The 15828-nt window shown below is 47.1% G+C and overlaps 1 protein-coding gene across 3 annotated transcripts in view; it reads left to right on the top strand.

The window, feature by feature from the left end:
* Nucleotides 1-15828, top strand: part of SUN2 (Sad1 and UNC84 domain containing 2) — a 304040-nt gene that overhangs the window by 130219 nt on the left and 157993 nt on the right. For all 3 annotated transcript variants that reach the window (XM_082266172.1, XM_082266170.1, XM_082266171.1), the window contains exon 8: nucleotides 1191-1261. In XM_082266172.1, the coding sequence (XP_082122298.1) occupies nucleotides 1191-1261 (71 nt within the window). The remainder of the gene's footprint in view (nucleotides 1-1190; nucleotides 1262-15828) is intronic.

Here is a 15828-nt window from a genome sequence, read left to right as displayed (position 1 = left end):
GGATATTGTATTACCATCTTGTGTCCTAAGCCCTCACATCCTAGGAATGTCCATTGCATACTCTTGATAGAGGTTGGGCACTCAAGGTGTACTTGGCAACTACTGAGTCTTTTTTGGAAGTCAGGCTCGCTCTCTGTACTTACGGAGGACCCATGAACAGGACCGCCTGTGTCTGCTGCCACTATTTCCAGATGGGTCGGGCAGACAGTAGTGCAGGCTTATTGGATTAAGGGTCATGTCCTACCTTTCCCTGTTTCTACTCGGGCGTGTAATGCTTCCTGGGCTTTTCGCCTGGCAGGCATATGTGCTCCAGGTTGCAAGATGGCTACCTGGTAGTCTGTTCACACCTTTACCAAAATTTAGAAGGTGGATGTGCTGGCATCTGCCGATGCCTCTTTTGGATGCAAAGTTTTGCTGGCTGGAGGGCTTTTGGCCTTCCTTGAGGGTGTTTACTGTTAGTTTCAGGTGGGCCTCATCTTTTGTTCTGCTGAGTCCAATGTTGCCTGGTTGGCTTTGTTTAGCCTTGGATACTTGTTCTTTTCTGCTGTTCCCACTCCTCTTTTTATGGCACTGCTTTGGGACATCCCTACTAATATGGATCAGAGAACTGCATCCGTCAATGAACAATCGAGAAAACTGGATTTTTTACTTACCGTAAAATCCTTTTCTCTTAAGTTCATTGACGGACGCAGTACCCGCCCCTCTATTTTGAGTTGGGTCGGTGTTACTTTCTGACACTGCTTTGATACAAAACTGACATCCTTTGCAGGAAGAGAGAGGGTGTACCCTCTGGGACTGCCCATAGGCGTAGTCAGAACTTTTTTTGTGCCTAGTGTCCTACTCCTGTCCTGTAGGGGGCAGTATAACCCTACTGATATGGATCAGAGAACTGCGTCCGTCAATGACTTTTAAGAGAAAAGGATTTTACGGTAAGTCAAAAATCCAGTTTTTTGAGCTAGAAATACATACTTGAATATCTTTTTTCAGTTAAGTATCACTTTCACTACTTGAGCAGTGAGCAAATTAAAGAATATCAGATGGAAGTCAAAACAACTCAGGAGCACCTTGTAATTATGCTGCATTTAATTTAGTTTTGGGTCTGGTGTAAACATACATGAGCTCTGAAACATTTATTTTTATACATTTTTATATACATTGTATGACATTTTAGCATGTTTTTTATTTTGCAGGCCTTATCATTTTCTAAAGAAAGCTCTGTTGATTCTATTGCTTCTTCTGATTTTGGCTCTGATGGCTGCAGGTAAGTGTTTGTTTTATGTTACCTGTGTGTTTATAGGACTGTATTTATAAAAATCAGATACATTTAGGCACTTATGCATGTTTAGATTCACTAGGATTTGTAGTACAGATTCAATTGGCTGGGTATGAAGAGGAAGAAATATACAGTAAATGACAGTTTTAGGCTAATTGGAGCAGTGGTCTGCAAGCATGGCAAGGTCTCCATATGAATGGGGAATCATTGATTTGTTGTTTGCAAATAGCAATTTTTTTGCCATCTGTGTTCTATTGAGGAACTTTTCCTTAACTTTCTGACCTATAGCCATGACAGGAAGTTAGAGGAAATGCCTCGAAAGTGAAGGAATCCTTGGTTTTCAACATGTCCCCATTAGAAGATTTCCCCTCTATTCCTGTTCTGGGGATAACCCAAAATTGGGAAATTCCTTGTACTTTCACTCTCGGTAATAACGGCAGCCCCGACAAATAGAGAAGGTGAATCTCCCTAATGGGAGCACAGACCGCAATAAAAACCTGACCGGTGTTCTATTCCACACTAAAACGAAAAAAAAAAAGGTTTTGCCATTAGTTATACAAATTTTTTATTATTTTTTTTTAACCACTTCGTATCCGGGCCATTTCTAACACTTCGCTCCTTCATGTAAATATCTTCTTTTTTTGCTAGAAAATTTCTTAGAACCCCCAAACATTATATATATTTTTTTACAGAGGCCCCATAGAAAAAAATGATGGGTGTTGCAATTTTTTATGTCACTTAGTATTTGTGCAGTAGTTTTTCAAACACAAATTTTTGCGAACAAATACACTTTAGTGAATTAAAAATAAACCATAATTTTTTCCACTCGAATCACTTCTGCTAGAAACGGAATCACTGGGTGAATTTTTTTTTTCATACTAGGATGATACCTGTAGAAGCAGGCATCATCCCGGTTTACCCGCCTCAAACCGGGGACGTCCATGGATGTCCTATGGACGGCAAGTAGTCAATCAAAGATAGTGTGTTCCAGGTACAGACTTGCAAAGAAGTAGTCTTTAGAATACACATCAGTCACAAAAATCAACAGGCATTAAAATAATTGTAGTGTGTAACATCGAACTGTAAAAATAAAAAAGGACTAAGGCTGTCCATACAGTATGTAATTTTCCTTTAGATTTATCAAAACCATATAATATAAGGTCAAACCTAAACACTTATAATTTGTATGCAGTCAGACAGGCTCTCGTGTCTTTATAAAGTGAAAAAGTTCCATACATACACATTCCTTGTGTGCGACAACACTTCTGATGAAATAGTGATTCTACCTCCACACCCAAAGTGTATATAAATCCACTCACCTTACTTTCAAACTACAGTATAAGAGGTCTAAACAGGCACAGGTAAGTAAAATAATGGTAATGATTGTTTCTACCTTCAGTAGCACCTTCCAGTTAAAGCTTAACCTCCAAGCGGACAGATTCTTATTCACAGCTCCTTCAGAACATTAAAAACACATACAGTGCATCCGGAATATAATCACAGCGCTTCACTTTTTCCCATATTTTGTTATGTTACAGCCTTATTCCAAAATGGATTAAATTCATTATTTCTCTTTCATTCATCAACGGACATATCTTCTGATCTTCATAACCATTGGGTTAAACTGCCGCCCACATGAGTAGGACACTAGGCAGAAAAAGAATCTGGCTACGCCTATGGGCAGTCCCAGGGGGTATACTCCCTCTCTTGCTATAGGTACTTTTTTCTGCCTAGTAAGGAATAAGGACCTAGTTCTTTGCTAGGATCTCTGGTCCTCGCAATTTTAGATCTTCTTTTTTTCTCCTGTTTTTTTTCTGTGAGATCTACAATCAACTGCCAGACTGGGCGACGGGCTGGATAATCTAGATCCATTGATCACCCCAGTCTGGCCAGAGCGCGCGCAGACCTCAGCTCCTTGCTTGGTCAGCTGCGACATAGCCCGACTAGACGGCGGCTGGCCTGCGAGTTAAACGAGGTCGCATACGACAGGGTCTCGGGCCGAGACGCAGCGTTCCTCCTGCCCGATAGCCCCCCTTTTCGATGGGGAGGAGTTCTGTCTGGAGCGGTGCCCACCTGGTTCCTAGTATGGTGAGTAGCTGTCCCCCTACTCCCCCTGGAGGGTTTTTGGATGGATGTGGGCCCTCTCCTTGGGTCGGTCGGACACCCAGGTTCCCCCTCCTTCCCATCTGACATTTCCCTTTTATCTATCCTCCATCCTACCCCCTCTCCACATATTCTGGGGCTGTGTGCTGCGTTTGCCACACACTCCCTGGTGCGTACCTTTCTTCAGGGTGTCTGACATTTAGTTCCTCAACTGCGGTCTCTGTTGCTGCCTTGGGACCTCAATTTGGTGCGTTCGGTCCTCCAGAAGCCACCCTTTGAGAATCTTCAGGAGATTCTCTTGCTTACATTGTCTCTGATTTTCATTTGAATGAAGACATTGTGTTGCCTTCCCTGTGTCCCAGGCCTAAACATCCAAAGGAAATTGCATTGCATGCCTTGGATGTGGTCTGGGCAGTTAGGGTGTACTTCGCAGCTATGGAGTCTTTTAGGAAGTCAGATTCAGTTGCATGTTTATTTGAGGTGCTGGGGAAGTTCCCCTGCTGGTAACTTCGGGCAGGGCCGCCATTTTCCTGTGGAGCACATGTGCGGCCGTTTGGCCACCGTGTTTCCAGAGTTGGCGGCCTTGTTCTCGGTGCCTTGTTCTAGGTAGGAATGCATCTAACCACTGGACCCACTCTCAGAGGGGAGGGGGGGATCCTCGGGGTCCCACTCGGCAATGGCGGCTATGGCGACGGTCCTGCAATCTTTAGTGTCTAAAGTGGACCTGGTTCTGCAGAAAAGGCCTGGCAAAAAGCCCCCTCCGCCTTCACCTGTTTCATCTTCCTCCTCAGACTCTGAGGCTGAATCAGCTGCTGCGGACGCAAGTCACCCCACAGGGTCTGCGTCCACGCACTTCGATCGCTCTGATAGTGAGGATGATTCCTCTTCCAGCACCGCTCATGAGAAAGGCAGAGGTAGAGGCACTGATTGTGTCAGTGCAGGAAACTTTAAAAATGGAAGACTCAGCGGATGCTGCGTCAGCTGCTCCGGTGCAATTTGGCACCCGCAGGCCATCCAGATCGACTAAAGTGTTTCCTTTCCCTGCCTATTTTGACGAGATTGTCACTAGTCAGTGGGGATCTCTGAAATGCATGGCTGGGATACCTAAGTGTTTTGCTAGGAGGTATCCTTAGTCCCTTTTGAAGAATGACAGTACCACCGGTGGTGGACTCAGGTTTCTAGGCTGAATAAAGTCACGTTACTACCAGTGGAGATCACTCCGTTCTTTAAGGATCCCGCAGATAGAAAAGCTGAATCTGTGGTCCGCCATCTTTTTACCGTGATGGGTGCAATCCTAAGACCGGTGTTTGCATAACCTTGGTCTCTCAGACCTTGACGAAATGGGGGAATAGTTTACGCCAGGATTTGAAGGAGGGTCAGCACCCTCAGGAAATTGCGGAGCTGGCGTACCAGTTGATACAGGGGTTGCAATACATTTGTGATGCCTCCTTGGATGCAGGGTGTCGGTGACGGCGGTGACTTTACGCCGCATGATCTGGTTGAAATGTTGGTTTGCGGACCAAGCCTCCAAAAAGGTTCTGACAGACCTTCCTTTTGTAGGGGACCGCCTGTTCGAAGCCTCCATGGAAGAGATCATAAAGGGGCTCACGGGAGGCAAGAGCACTTTTCTTCCGCAGGTTTCTAAGAGCAGAGAGCCTCGTTGCAAACATCCTATTTTTTTCAGCTCACAAACAGCCCTTTCGTCCTGCGGGGTCGAAGGACAAGGGGGTCTAAATCCTCTTGCCCCTTTATGGGGGGGTTCCAAGAGACCCTCGGTTGGTAGGTCTCTGGCCCTGCGGACAAGCCCTCCTCTGCCTGAAGGGACGCCCTCCCCCATTATAGGGGTGAGGGGACGTCTTTGTTTCTTTCCAGACCCAGGACTTGGTTTATCCAGAACAAATGGGTACTTGAGTTGATTCGGTCCGGTTACAAGATCGAGTTTCAATCCTTGCCCTCGGCAAGGTTCTTCCTCTCCAATTTGCATCTGTCCGCCGATCGGCTTCACGGTCCTCTAGGAGCGGTACAGGATTTGTTGTCACAAGGGGTAATAGTCCAAGTTTCAGAGTTGGAAAGTTTTTAGAGGTTTTATTCAAAGGCCTTGAACCACTTTGTGCGGGTTAAAAATTTCAGAATAGAATCTATTCGTACAGTTGTGGCTTCTCTTCATCAAGGGGACTTTCTAGCCTCCATCGAAATCAAGGACGCTTGCCTCCATATCCCGATCTACATCGGGCATCAGCGCTTTATTCGCTTTGCCATAGGAGAGAAGCACTATCAATTTGTGGCGTTGCCCCTTGGCCTCGCCTCTGCTCCTCGAGTGTTCCCAAAGGTGTTAGCTCCGGTGTTAGCCTTGCTCAGACAGCGGTCGATTTCGGTACTGGGGTACCTGGACAATCTTTTTCTGAGGGCAGAATTGTCATCTGTTCTGCAAGAGGATCTGGACATCACAGTGAGAACTCTGCAGGAGTTCGACTGGACTCTGAATTTTCAAAGGTCAGCTTTGATTCTGTCCACCAAGTTGGACTTCCTGGGGCTGACTCTGGATTCAGCCTCAGATCGGGTGTTCCTCCCAGAAACAAAACTCTTAAAATTGCAGCATGCGATTTGGCTCCTGTTGTCCAACTGTCGGTCGTCTCTCAGAACTTGCATGCAGGTGCTGGGCTTAATGGTTTCCACCTTCGAGGCTGTTCGATTCGCCCAGTTCCATGCCAGACTTTTGCAAAAGAAGATTCTAACTAAATGGGACAAGGATCCACAGTCTCTGGACAATTTGATCCTGTTGATTCGGGGCACGAGAGGATCTCTGCTTATGTGGCTCCTCTCCCCGGCACTTCGACAAGGGAATTCCTTTCTCCCCCTGTTCTGGATTTTGGACGGTTACGTCAGACTGTCCGGGTGGGGAGGGGTCTTGGGCACGCCATCAGCCCAGGGGTTATGGTCCAAGGAGGAGTCCAGTCTGCCGATCAACATCCTAGGAATTCGAGCAATCAGGCTCTGCCTGTCAAGGTGGGCGAATGGTCTACAGGGGTGTCCGGTGAGGATTTAATCGAGCAACGCCACGGCCGTGGCATATATCAATCACCAAGGGGACACAAAGTGCCCTAGCGGCCAAAATAGTGTCCGGTATTCTAAAGTGGGCAGAATGCTTTGTTCCAGCGCTCTCTGCTGTACACATTCCGGGATTGGAAAATTGGCAGGCAGACTACCTCAGTCGTCAAGCTCTGTGCCTGGGCGAGTGGTCCCTTCACCTGGAAGTGTTTCAACAACTATGTCTCCGGTGGGGGACCCCCCATGTAGCCCTGCTGGCCTCTCGTCTCAACCAAAAGGTTCCGATATTTGTTGCGAGGTCTTGGGATACTCTGGCAGAAGCCACAGACGCTCTGGTGGCCCCCTGGGGTCGGTATCTAATACAACTTCTGAGGAGACTTCTGCGCAGAATCAAGGCAGAAGTGATTCCGGTGGCCCCAGACTGGCTTCGTTGGTCCTGGTACGCGGGCCTGGTAAGACTGGTAGCCGATGCCATTTTGCGGCTTCTTCTCAGAAAAGATCTTTTCTATCTCAAGCACCGATCTTCCATCCTGCTTTACGGTCGGTGGATTTAACAGCCTGGCTATTGAAAGTAAGGTGTTGAAGGATAGGGGGTTTTCTGAATCGGTAATCCCTACTCTGTTGAAAGCTAGGAAATCTACTTCTCGGAAGATTTACCATCGAGTTTGGAAATCGTTTATTACTTGGTATGAGTCTAGGGAGGTTTCCCCCTGTTCCTTTTCGGCATCATGTCTACTGGAGTTTCTCCAAAAAGGTGTAGATCAGCGTTTTGCTCTGTGCACCAATAAGCTCCAGATTTCAGCTTTGGCAATTTTCTTCCAAAGACCGTTGACTGTGAATTACTTGGTTCACACCTTCGTGCAGGGGGTTCGCCACCTGGCCCCGCCGGTGCCGTCCCTGGTGCCTCTGTGGGACCTTAATTTGGTACTGTCGGTCCTTCAAAGACCGCCTTTTGAGAATACTTGTGAAATTCCTCTACTTACCTTGTCACAGAAAGTGTCTTTCTTGGTGGCTATTACTTCTGCACGCAGAGTCTCAGAGCTGGCTGCGATATGTCCTAAGCCAAAGCAACCGAAAGAGGTTGCTTTGCATTCTTTGGATGTGGTCCGGGCCATCAGGGTGTACTTGATGGTGACTGAGTCTATTTGGAAATCAGATTCCTTGTTTATCCTTACGGATGGTCCTCATAAGGGGCAGGCTTCATCTGCTGTGACCATTTCCAGATGGATCAGGCAAACGGGGATGCAGGCCTATTCAATTAAGGGTCAGGTTCCTCCTCCCCCTGTTAAGGCGCATTCCAACAGGGCGCTTAGTGCCTCCTGGGCCTTCCATCACCAGGCGTCAGTGGTCCAGGTTTGTAAAGCGGCCACCTGGGCATCTGTATACACGTTCACCAAGTTCTACAAGGTGGATGTTTTTATAGCTGCAGATGCTGCCTTTGGCCGCAAAGTTTTGCAGGCTGCTGTGGTAGAGACTTCTGCCTCTTGAGGGTGTTTTTTGTCTGGTAAAGGAGCTCCAGTTGTTCCTGGTTGAGCTCCTGGTTTACCTGGTTGGCTAAGCTTAGCCCTCCTTTTAGGAATATTGTTTATTGCTGTGTTCTTTTTTCTCACCCCTCATGCTGATACTGCTTTGGGACGTCCCATCCGTCAAATGAAGATATGAAGCTGTGTCCGTCAATGAACGAAAGAGAAAACTGGATTTTTGTCTTACCGTAAAATCCTTTTCTCTGATGTTCAGTGACAGACACAGCACCCACCCCTCTGTGCAGTTGGGTTATGTATTCTTCTGACACTGCTTGTTACAAAACTGAGATCCTAGAGCAGGAAGTGGTAGTATACCACCTGGGACTGCCCCATAGGCATAGACAAGCTTTGATAACTTTTGTGAACCCTTTTACGCCTAGTGTCCTACTCCTAGGAAGAACAGCATAACCCATCCATCAAATTAAGATATGAAGCTGTGTCTGTCAATGAACATCAGAGAAAAGGATTTTACGGTAAGACCGAAATCTATTTTTCTTTTTTTTTTTTTTTTTTTTTTTTTATTAGTCGTATATAATATTCTAGTTTTCTGAGATACTGAATTTTGGGTTTTCACTAGCTGTAAGCCATAATCATCAAAATTTAAATAAATGCTTGAAATATATCACTCTGTGTGCAACGCATCTATATAAAATATGAGTTTCCCTTTTTTTTATTGAATTACTGAAATACATTAACTTTTTAATGATATTCATATTTTATAAGATGTATGTATAACATGCACCTGTGTCTTCATCCGTGATGTGCACCCCACACCGATAGATATATCCTTCTGTGCTTCAACCAATGCTCCTTTGTGTCACTACTGTGCTCTTAGAACTCTCACCTCAAATAGCTTATGGTTAAGCCTATATCTGTCCAAGACGGAGACAGCCGTGGAACCGGAAGTGACATATGTGGAAACATTTTCCAGTACTTCCTTGCAAGTACAAGTTTTGAAAGTTTAGGTGCAATTTTTGATCTTAATAAAACGCTTGGCAAGTTTTACTATATTATGGGAGACATTTGTATTACTTTGCATGGTGTGGGCAAGGGGAGTGTGGCAGCATAAATGTGAGAGTGTCTTAAAGGAACCCTACCCTTATTTCCATCAGAGCAGTGAGAAAGCTATATAGTGACTCCCTATTGGACAGGAAGAGGCGGAGGACTAACAATTGGAAAAACCTTTTACAGATATAGACTGAGGTACAACCTGGCAGCGTCGGATGGACCGAAAACATAATGTCTTTGAGGTGTTCTTTTGGATTTAGGTCAGGCGAGCGTGCAGGGCTGGTGCAAATATTTTTTACACCCTAGACGAAACCTTTTTTGCCACCCCCCAATTATCTGCTCCCCTGACTCCACCCCCCCTTTTGCCCTGCCCATGTGTATGGTGGAGGTGGTGAGGGTGGAGATTTCTGCGGCGCCTCTCCAGCTATTTCTTCAGCCGTGGTCCGCAGGCCTGCACATGCGCCTCTGGACCCAGGCTGAAGACAAATAGTGGTGGCTCGCTTTCTCATGCCAGCCGTGGTCCGCAGGTATATGGACAGGCTAGGGTAGTATGTGGGCAGGCTAGGATAGTATATGAACAAGCTAGGATAGTATATGCGCAGGCTAGGGTACTATATAATCAGTCAGTGATCAGTGTGTCGTGAATACAGCCAATCAGTGAGCAGTGTACGGTGAGGACAGCCAATCAGTGAGCAGTGTGTGGTGAGGACAGCCAATCGGTGAGCAGTGTACGGTAAGGACAGCCAGTCAGTGAGCAGAGTGGGGTGAGGACAGCCAGTCAGTGAGCAGTGTACAGTGAGGAAAGTCATTAATTTAGCAGTGTATGGTGAGTACAGTAAGCCAGTGAGCACTGCGTGGTGAGGACAGCCAGTCAGTGAGCATTGTGTGGTGAGGATAGCCAGTCACTGAGCAGTGTGTGATGAGGACAGCCAGTCACTGAGCATTGTGTGATAAGGACAGCCAGCATCAGCATAGGGTCTGAAAAGGAGTCCAAGGATTTCATCCCAATACCCAACGGCAGTCAGGGTGCCATTGTGTAGCCTGTAGAGGTCTGTGCGTCCCTCCATGGTGGTTTGTGCGTCCTTCCCAAGACCATCACTGACCCACTACCAAACCGGTCATGCTAAACGATGTTACAGGCAGCATAACGTTCTCCATGGCTTTTTCAGACCCATTCATGTCTGTCACACATGCTCATGGGGAACTTGTTTTCATCTGTGAAAAGCATAGAGCGCCAGTGGCTCACCTGCCAATTCTGGTGTTCAATTGCAAATGCCAATCGAGGTGCCGAACAGGGAGCACAGGGCCCACTAGAGGACGTCTGTCCTTCAGGCCACCCTCAGGAAATCTGTTTCTGATTGTTTGGTCAGAGACATTCACACCAATGGCCTGCTGGAGGTCATTTTGTAGGGCTTTGGCAGTACTCAACATGTTCCTCCTTGCACAACGGAGCAGAATACTGGTCCTGCTGATGGTTTAGGGACCTTCTACGGCCCTGTCCAGCTCTCCTAGAGTAACTGCCTTTTTCCTGGAATATCCTCCATGCTCTTGAGACTGTGCTGGGAGATGCAGCAAACCTTCTGGCAATGACACGTATTGATGTGCCATCCTGGAGGAGTTGGGCTGCCTGTGCAGGGTCCAGGTATCGCCTCAAGCTACCAGTAGTGACACGGACCCTAGACAAATGCAAAAATAGTGAAAAACAGAAAAGAGGAGTAGGGAAAAAATTGTCAGGGGCCTCTACCTGTAAAACCATTCCTGTTTTGGAGGTCATATCATTGTTGCTCATCTAGTGCAGCTGTTAATTTCATTAACGCCAAAGCAGCTGAAACTGATTAACAACCCCCCCTGCTACTTAACTGAACAGATTAATATTCCAGGAGTTTAATTGACTTGATGCTGTAATCTGAATAAAAAGTGTTCCTTTAATTTTTTTGAGGAGTTTATATATGCGTGATGCACGCTCCCTGTTTTTTCCCAAGCTGGGAGCATGGGCATGTGTGCCTGACCTCCCAGGAGTGCTGTACTTCAGTCCAGCTCCGATCAGTTACCAGGTCCAGGCAAATGATTTTTGGCCTGGACCTGCAGATTGGTTTTGGCGAATCATGGAACAGCATGTGCCTTTGGTTTACAAAACACAGGCACAGAAAATAATGTAATTTTCTCTCGTATAGCCCTTTTTTAGTTCTAGAGATAACCTCATACTGTCAGTAAAAGCACTGCACTGACACACAATCACATAGTTAGGCACATTTAACCCCCTTGATGCCCCGCCCACCCATTTACCCTTTCACTGCCCTGTCACGCTGTCATTAGTACAGTGCATAGATTTTTTTACTAATCACTGTTTTAGGTTCACAGGTGACGCTAGATAGCCTTAGCGCCAATTCCAGATAGCGTCAGTTTGCCCGCCACCTATTCACTATCCCATTTAAACCCTTTGATTGCCAACAACACACACACTAAAAACCTCCATTACTAGTATGGTGTCTGAACGGATCAATATCCTTGATCAGATCAGAAGTATACTATCTTCCCCAATAGTATAGTGTCTCCAAAAACGCAGTGTTAGCAGGATCAGCCCTGACACCTGCCGGCTCCTCCGTTTAGACCCTCTCTCCCCCCCAACAAGTGCAGTGTCAGTAGATCACTTTCAATTCTGATACTTGAAAAAAATGAAGCATTAGCAAGATCAGGCCTGATCTCTGCTAGGACGAGCAGGTACATTTTTCTGTAGTGGTTCAAGCAGTTCCTGACAGGCAGGTGTTCTTTTTTTCCGCACTAGGTACCTGTAAATTTAGTGGCCAAAATGTCCAATGAAAGATGCACTATTAAAGAGGCCTACAGGATTCTGAGTATGTTGATGAGAGACTTACTGACAGAATGGGGCGACGGAATACGACCCCGTAGAGTGCAGCGGCACCCTGACAGGTAACTCAGACGATGGAGAAGAGGTCCTTGCTAAGATCAGGGGTACCCGACCCCATGCTCTGGTTGCAGAGGTACTACAATCACATGATGATTCTCATATGCAAGAGAGTGCCAGTACTAGTGCCACACATGTTTTAGTGAACTGGTGAGCACCAGTGGCCTAGTACAACGTGGTCTTTTATACACCAGCACTACAGTATCACTTGGTGACCTGGCGAGTCCCATAATGCAGTCCAAGCTGGTGCAGTGGCTAGCACAAGTAGCGTCCTGCAGCCACCAAGAATTAGAACACAGGCCCATAGAGCCCATAGTGTTCTTCCTGATGTGCTTGCAAATCCTGATTTGGCAGCCCCCAGATTCTGCAGCACCCATACTTCCCCCATTTACTGCTCAACCTTGAAACTGCAAATTCCCCTTGATTTTTTTTTTTGTTCTAGTTGTTTTTCATGTAAGATCTATATCAATCGGTTGTGGACGAAATCAATTTATATGCTGAGCAATTTATTGCCGCCAACCCAAATTTTTTCCTTGCTAGACAATCCGATTGGAAATCTATTACTGTTTCTGAGTTTACAATTTTTTTGGCCTAACCCTTAACATGGGCATTACTAAAAGAATGAGTTGCGATAATTTTGGTCTACAGATCCGACTTCATCATAGGCCCATGTTCTCTGCTGCCATGGCCACGTCTAGATATGAGAATATAATGTGATTTATGGATTTTAACAACAATGAACTCTGTAGTCCTCGGGGAGACCCTGGATATGATCCACAAAATCCGTCCCCCCGTAAATCACTTTTCTCTATCATTCATTGACAGACGCAGCTCCATATCTTCTTGACCATTGGGTTATGCTGCCCCCTACAGGATTATGGACACTAGGCATGAAAAAACTTTACCACACCTATGGGTTAGTCCCTGCAGGCATACACACCCACACACTCTGCTATAGCCCTCAATTTGTTTCTGCCTAGTTTGGGAGTAGGACCTAGTTCCCTGCTGGGACTTCGGTCTTAGCTGGGTTTTTTTTTGGGAAGACTTTATTTTTTAGTTAGTTTTCCTGAGAGAACTACAAGCAACAGCTGGCTGGGTTTCGGACTGGATATTCTAGATCCTTAAGGTCTCCCAGCCGGGCCAGTGAGTGTGAGCAGGTTATAGTCCAGTACTAGGCCTCGTCACGACAGAGCCCCGATGAACAGGGGCAGGCCTGCGAGTGAAACACCTCGCTAGGACGCACACGACCTTGGATGCCCTGAGTCCCAGCATACCCCCTGACTGTCAGCACCCCCACCCCGGGTGGAGAGGTAATCTGTTCGGAGTGGCGCCCACCTGACGCCATCATATGGTGACTAAGGTCCCCCCTATTCTCTGGTGGTTTTGGGGTGGACGTGGGCCCCCTCCCCGGAAAAGTCAGACCCTCTGGTATCCCTTGGTTCCCCTGGCCTCTCGGTGATACCAGGCCCCCTCGGCTGTCCCCTCCCCCCACAAGCGGGTTCCTACCTCTGGGGGCCGGATGTATTGCGGCCACTCTAGCGGTTCTGCATGGGGAGTTTTGTTCTGATGGGGTCTCCTCTTGGGGACCCCCCGATGCCTCTGTCTGATGACCCCCCTGGGGGGTCCTGGGAACTGCATGGCGCGCCGTGGAAGCCGCCATTTTGCTGTAGTTTTCTGTTCTGCATCAATGTTAAAAGTCTCTCATTGAAATGCATGGGTGGCAATGTTTTGGTAGTTCCCCATAGGAATGCATGGGGTGGCCATTTTCTTGAAGTCCACGATCACTGGACAGCAAGGAAGAAGCTAGGGGCTCTAGGCATGACCTAGGTGTTTTTCTGTTCCTGTGTCGGATCGTTTCCTCCTCAGCTGCCGCGTGGGAAAGCGCGCTGGTAGAGGCACTTATAGTGTCAGTGCGGGAACCTTAAAAAATGGCAGATGATTCTACCGTGGGGACGCAGGTGTCTTTTGGCACCCACAAATCCCGGAAGCCGGGCAAAGTTTTTCCCTGTCCGTAACTTTTTGACAACATTGTCAATGAACAGTGGGGGCGCATCAAACAAATGTTAGTGGTGCCTAAGTGATTTAAAAGGCGTTACCCCCTTCGCAGATTCGGTTTTAACTAGGTGGACCGTGCCACCAAAGGTGGATCATCCGGTTTCCAGACTAAACAAGTCTACTGTTGTCCCTGTGGAAGAGTCCCCGGTATTTATGGACCCCATGGATAGACTGATTGAGTCTCTGTCCTGCCATTTGCATGTGTTCTCAATACTAAAACTGGTCTTTGTGATCACTCTGGTGTCACAGACCATCACAGAATGGGCAAAGTTGCTAAAAGGTGACTTGGAAACAGAGCAGCTCTCACCGGGCCTGATAGAGCTAACGGACCAAATGGTTCAAGCCCTTCTGTGTATATGTGATGCGTCGCTTGATGCGGCTCCACTGGTAGCCAGAGTGTCTGCGGTGGGGATTGCTATTAGACGCATGATGTGGCTTACCTCTGTGGGATCTTAAAGCAGAGTTCCAGCTGTTTTCGTGTTTATTAAAAGTCAGCAGCTACAAAAAGTGTAGCTGCTGACTTTTAATAAACACATACTCACCTGTCCCATGGTCCAACGTTGCGGCCGGGGGAAGCCTCCGTTCTCTCCGTCTTCTCCCCGCGGTGCTGGCATCTCTGGTGTGGTCACCCGGCTGTGACAGCTTGTGGCTTCACAGCCTGGTGCACACTGCGCATGCGCGAGTCGCACTGCGCGTGCTGAATGGCCCAAGTGGAAATGAAAGCGGGTACCTGTCCAGTCTAGGTACGCCCCCCCCCCCCCAAAAAAAAATTACATGCCAAATGTGGCCTGTCAGGGGGTCAGGACCACTTAAAGCGGAAGTTTCTTTTGAGTGGAACTCTGCTTTAATTTGTTATTGTCTGTTCTTCAAAAACCTCCTTTTGAGAATATTAGGGAGATTCCTCTGCTTACACTGTCACAGAAGGTTGCCTTTTTGGTGGCTATTACTTCTGCCCACAGAGTATCCAAATTAGCGGCGCTGTCCTGCCGCTCACCTTATCTGGTGGTCCACAGAGATAAAATGGTACTTCGACCTCATCAGTCATGCCTTCCTAAGGTGGTTTGTGATTTTCATCTGAATGAAGACATTGGGCTGCCGTCACTCTGTCCTAAGCCCAAGCATTTCAAGGAAATTGCCTTGCATTCTTTGGATGTGGTTCGGGCAATTAAAGTTTATCTGTTGGCTACTGAATCTTTTAGGAAATCAGACTCTTTGTCCTCGCCAAACGACCTTGAAAAGGATTGGCTGTGTCTGCTGCGACCATATCTAGATGGATCAGGCAGACGGTGGTTCAGGCTTATTCACTGAAGAGTCAGGTTCCTCCTTTCCCCGTGAAGGCACATTCTACTAGGGCACTGAGTGCCTCTTGGGCCGTTCGCCATGAGGCGTCAGTGATGCAAGTTTGCAAGGCAGCACCTTGGTAATCGGTGCACACGGTCACAAAATTCTGCAAGGGATAGATGTGTTGGCATCCTCGGATGCCTCTTTTGGCTGCAAGGTTTTGCAAGCTGCTGTTTAAAAGAGAAACTATTCTCTTTGAGGGTGTATGTTGTTTTTAGGTGAGCTCCGGTTGTTCCTGGTTGAGCTCCATGTTACCTGGTTGGCTAAGTTTTGCCTTTGGGGAATTACGTTCTTTCTTTGCGTTGTTTTTCCCACCCCTCATGCAAATACTGCTTTGGGACGTCCCAATGGTCAGGAAGATATGGAGCTGCGTCTGTCAATGAAGGATAGAGAAAACTGGATTTCTGACTTACCGTAAAATCCTTTTCTCTGAAGTTCATTGACAGACGCAGCACCCACCCCTCTAATTATGAGTGGGATGGGGTTTTTTTCTTCTAAACACTGCTTGCAACAAAACTGAGGGCTATAGCAGATTGTGTGGGTGTATGCCT

Source organism: Pelophylax lessonae, assembly GCF_965119305.1.
Source record: "Pelophylax lessonae genome assembly, chromosome: 8".
Lineage (NCBI taxonomy): Eukaryota > Metazoa > Chordata > Amphibia > Anura > Ranidae > Pelophylax > Pelophylax lessonae.
Note: the sequence above shows the minus strand (reverse complement) of the source record. Positions and strands in the feature narration are given on the sequence as shown.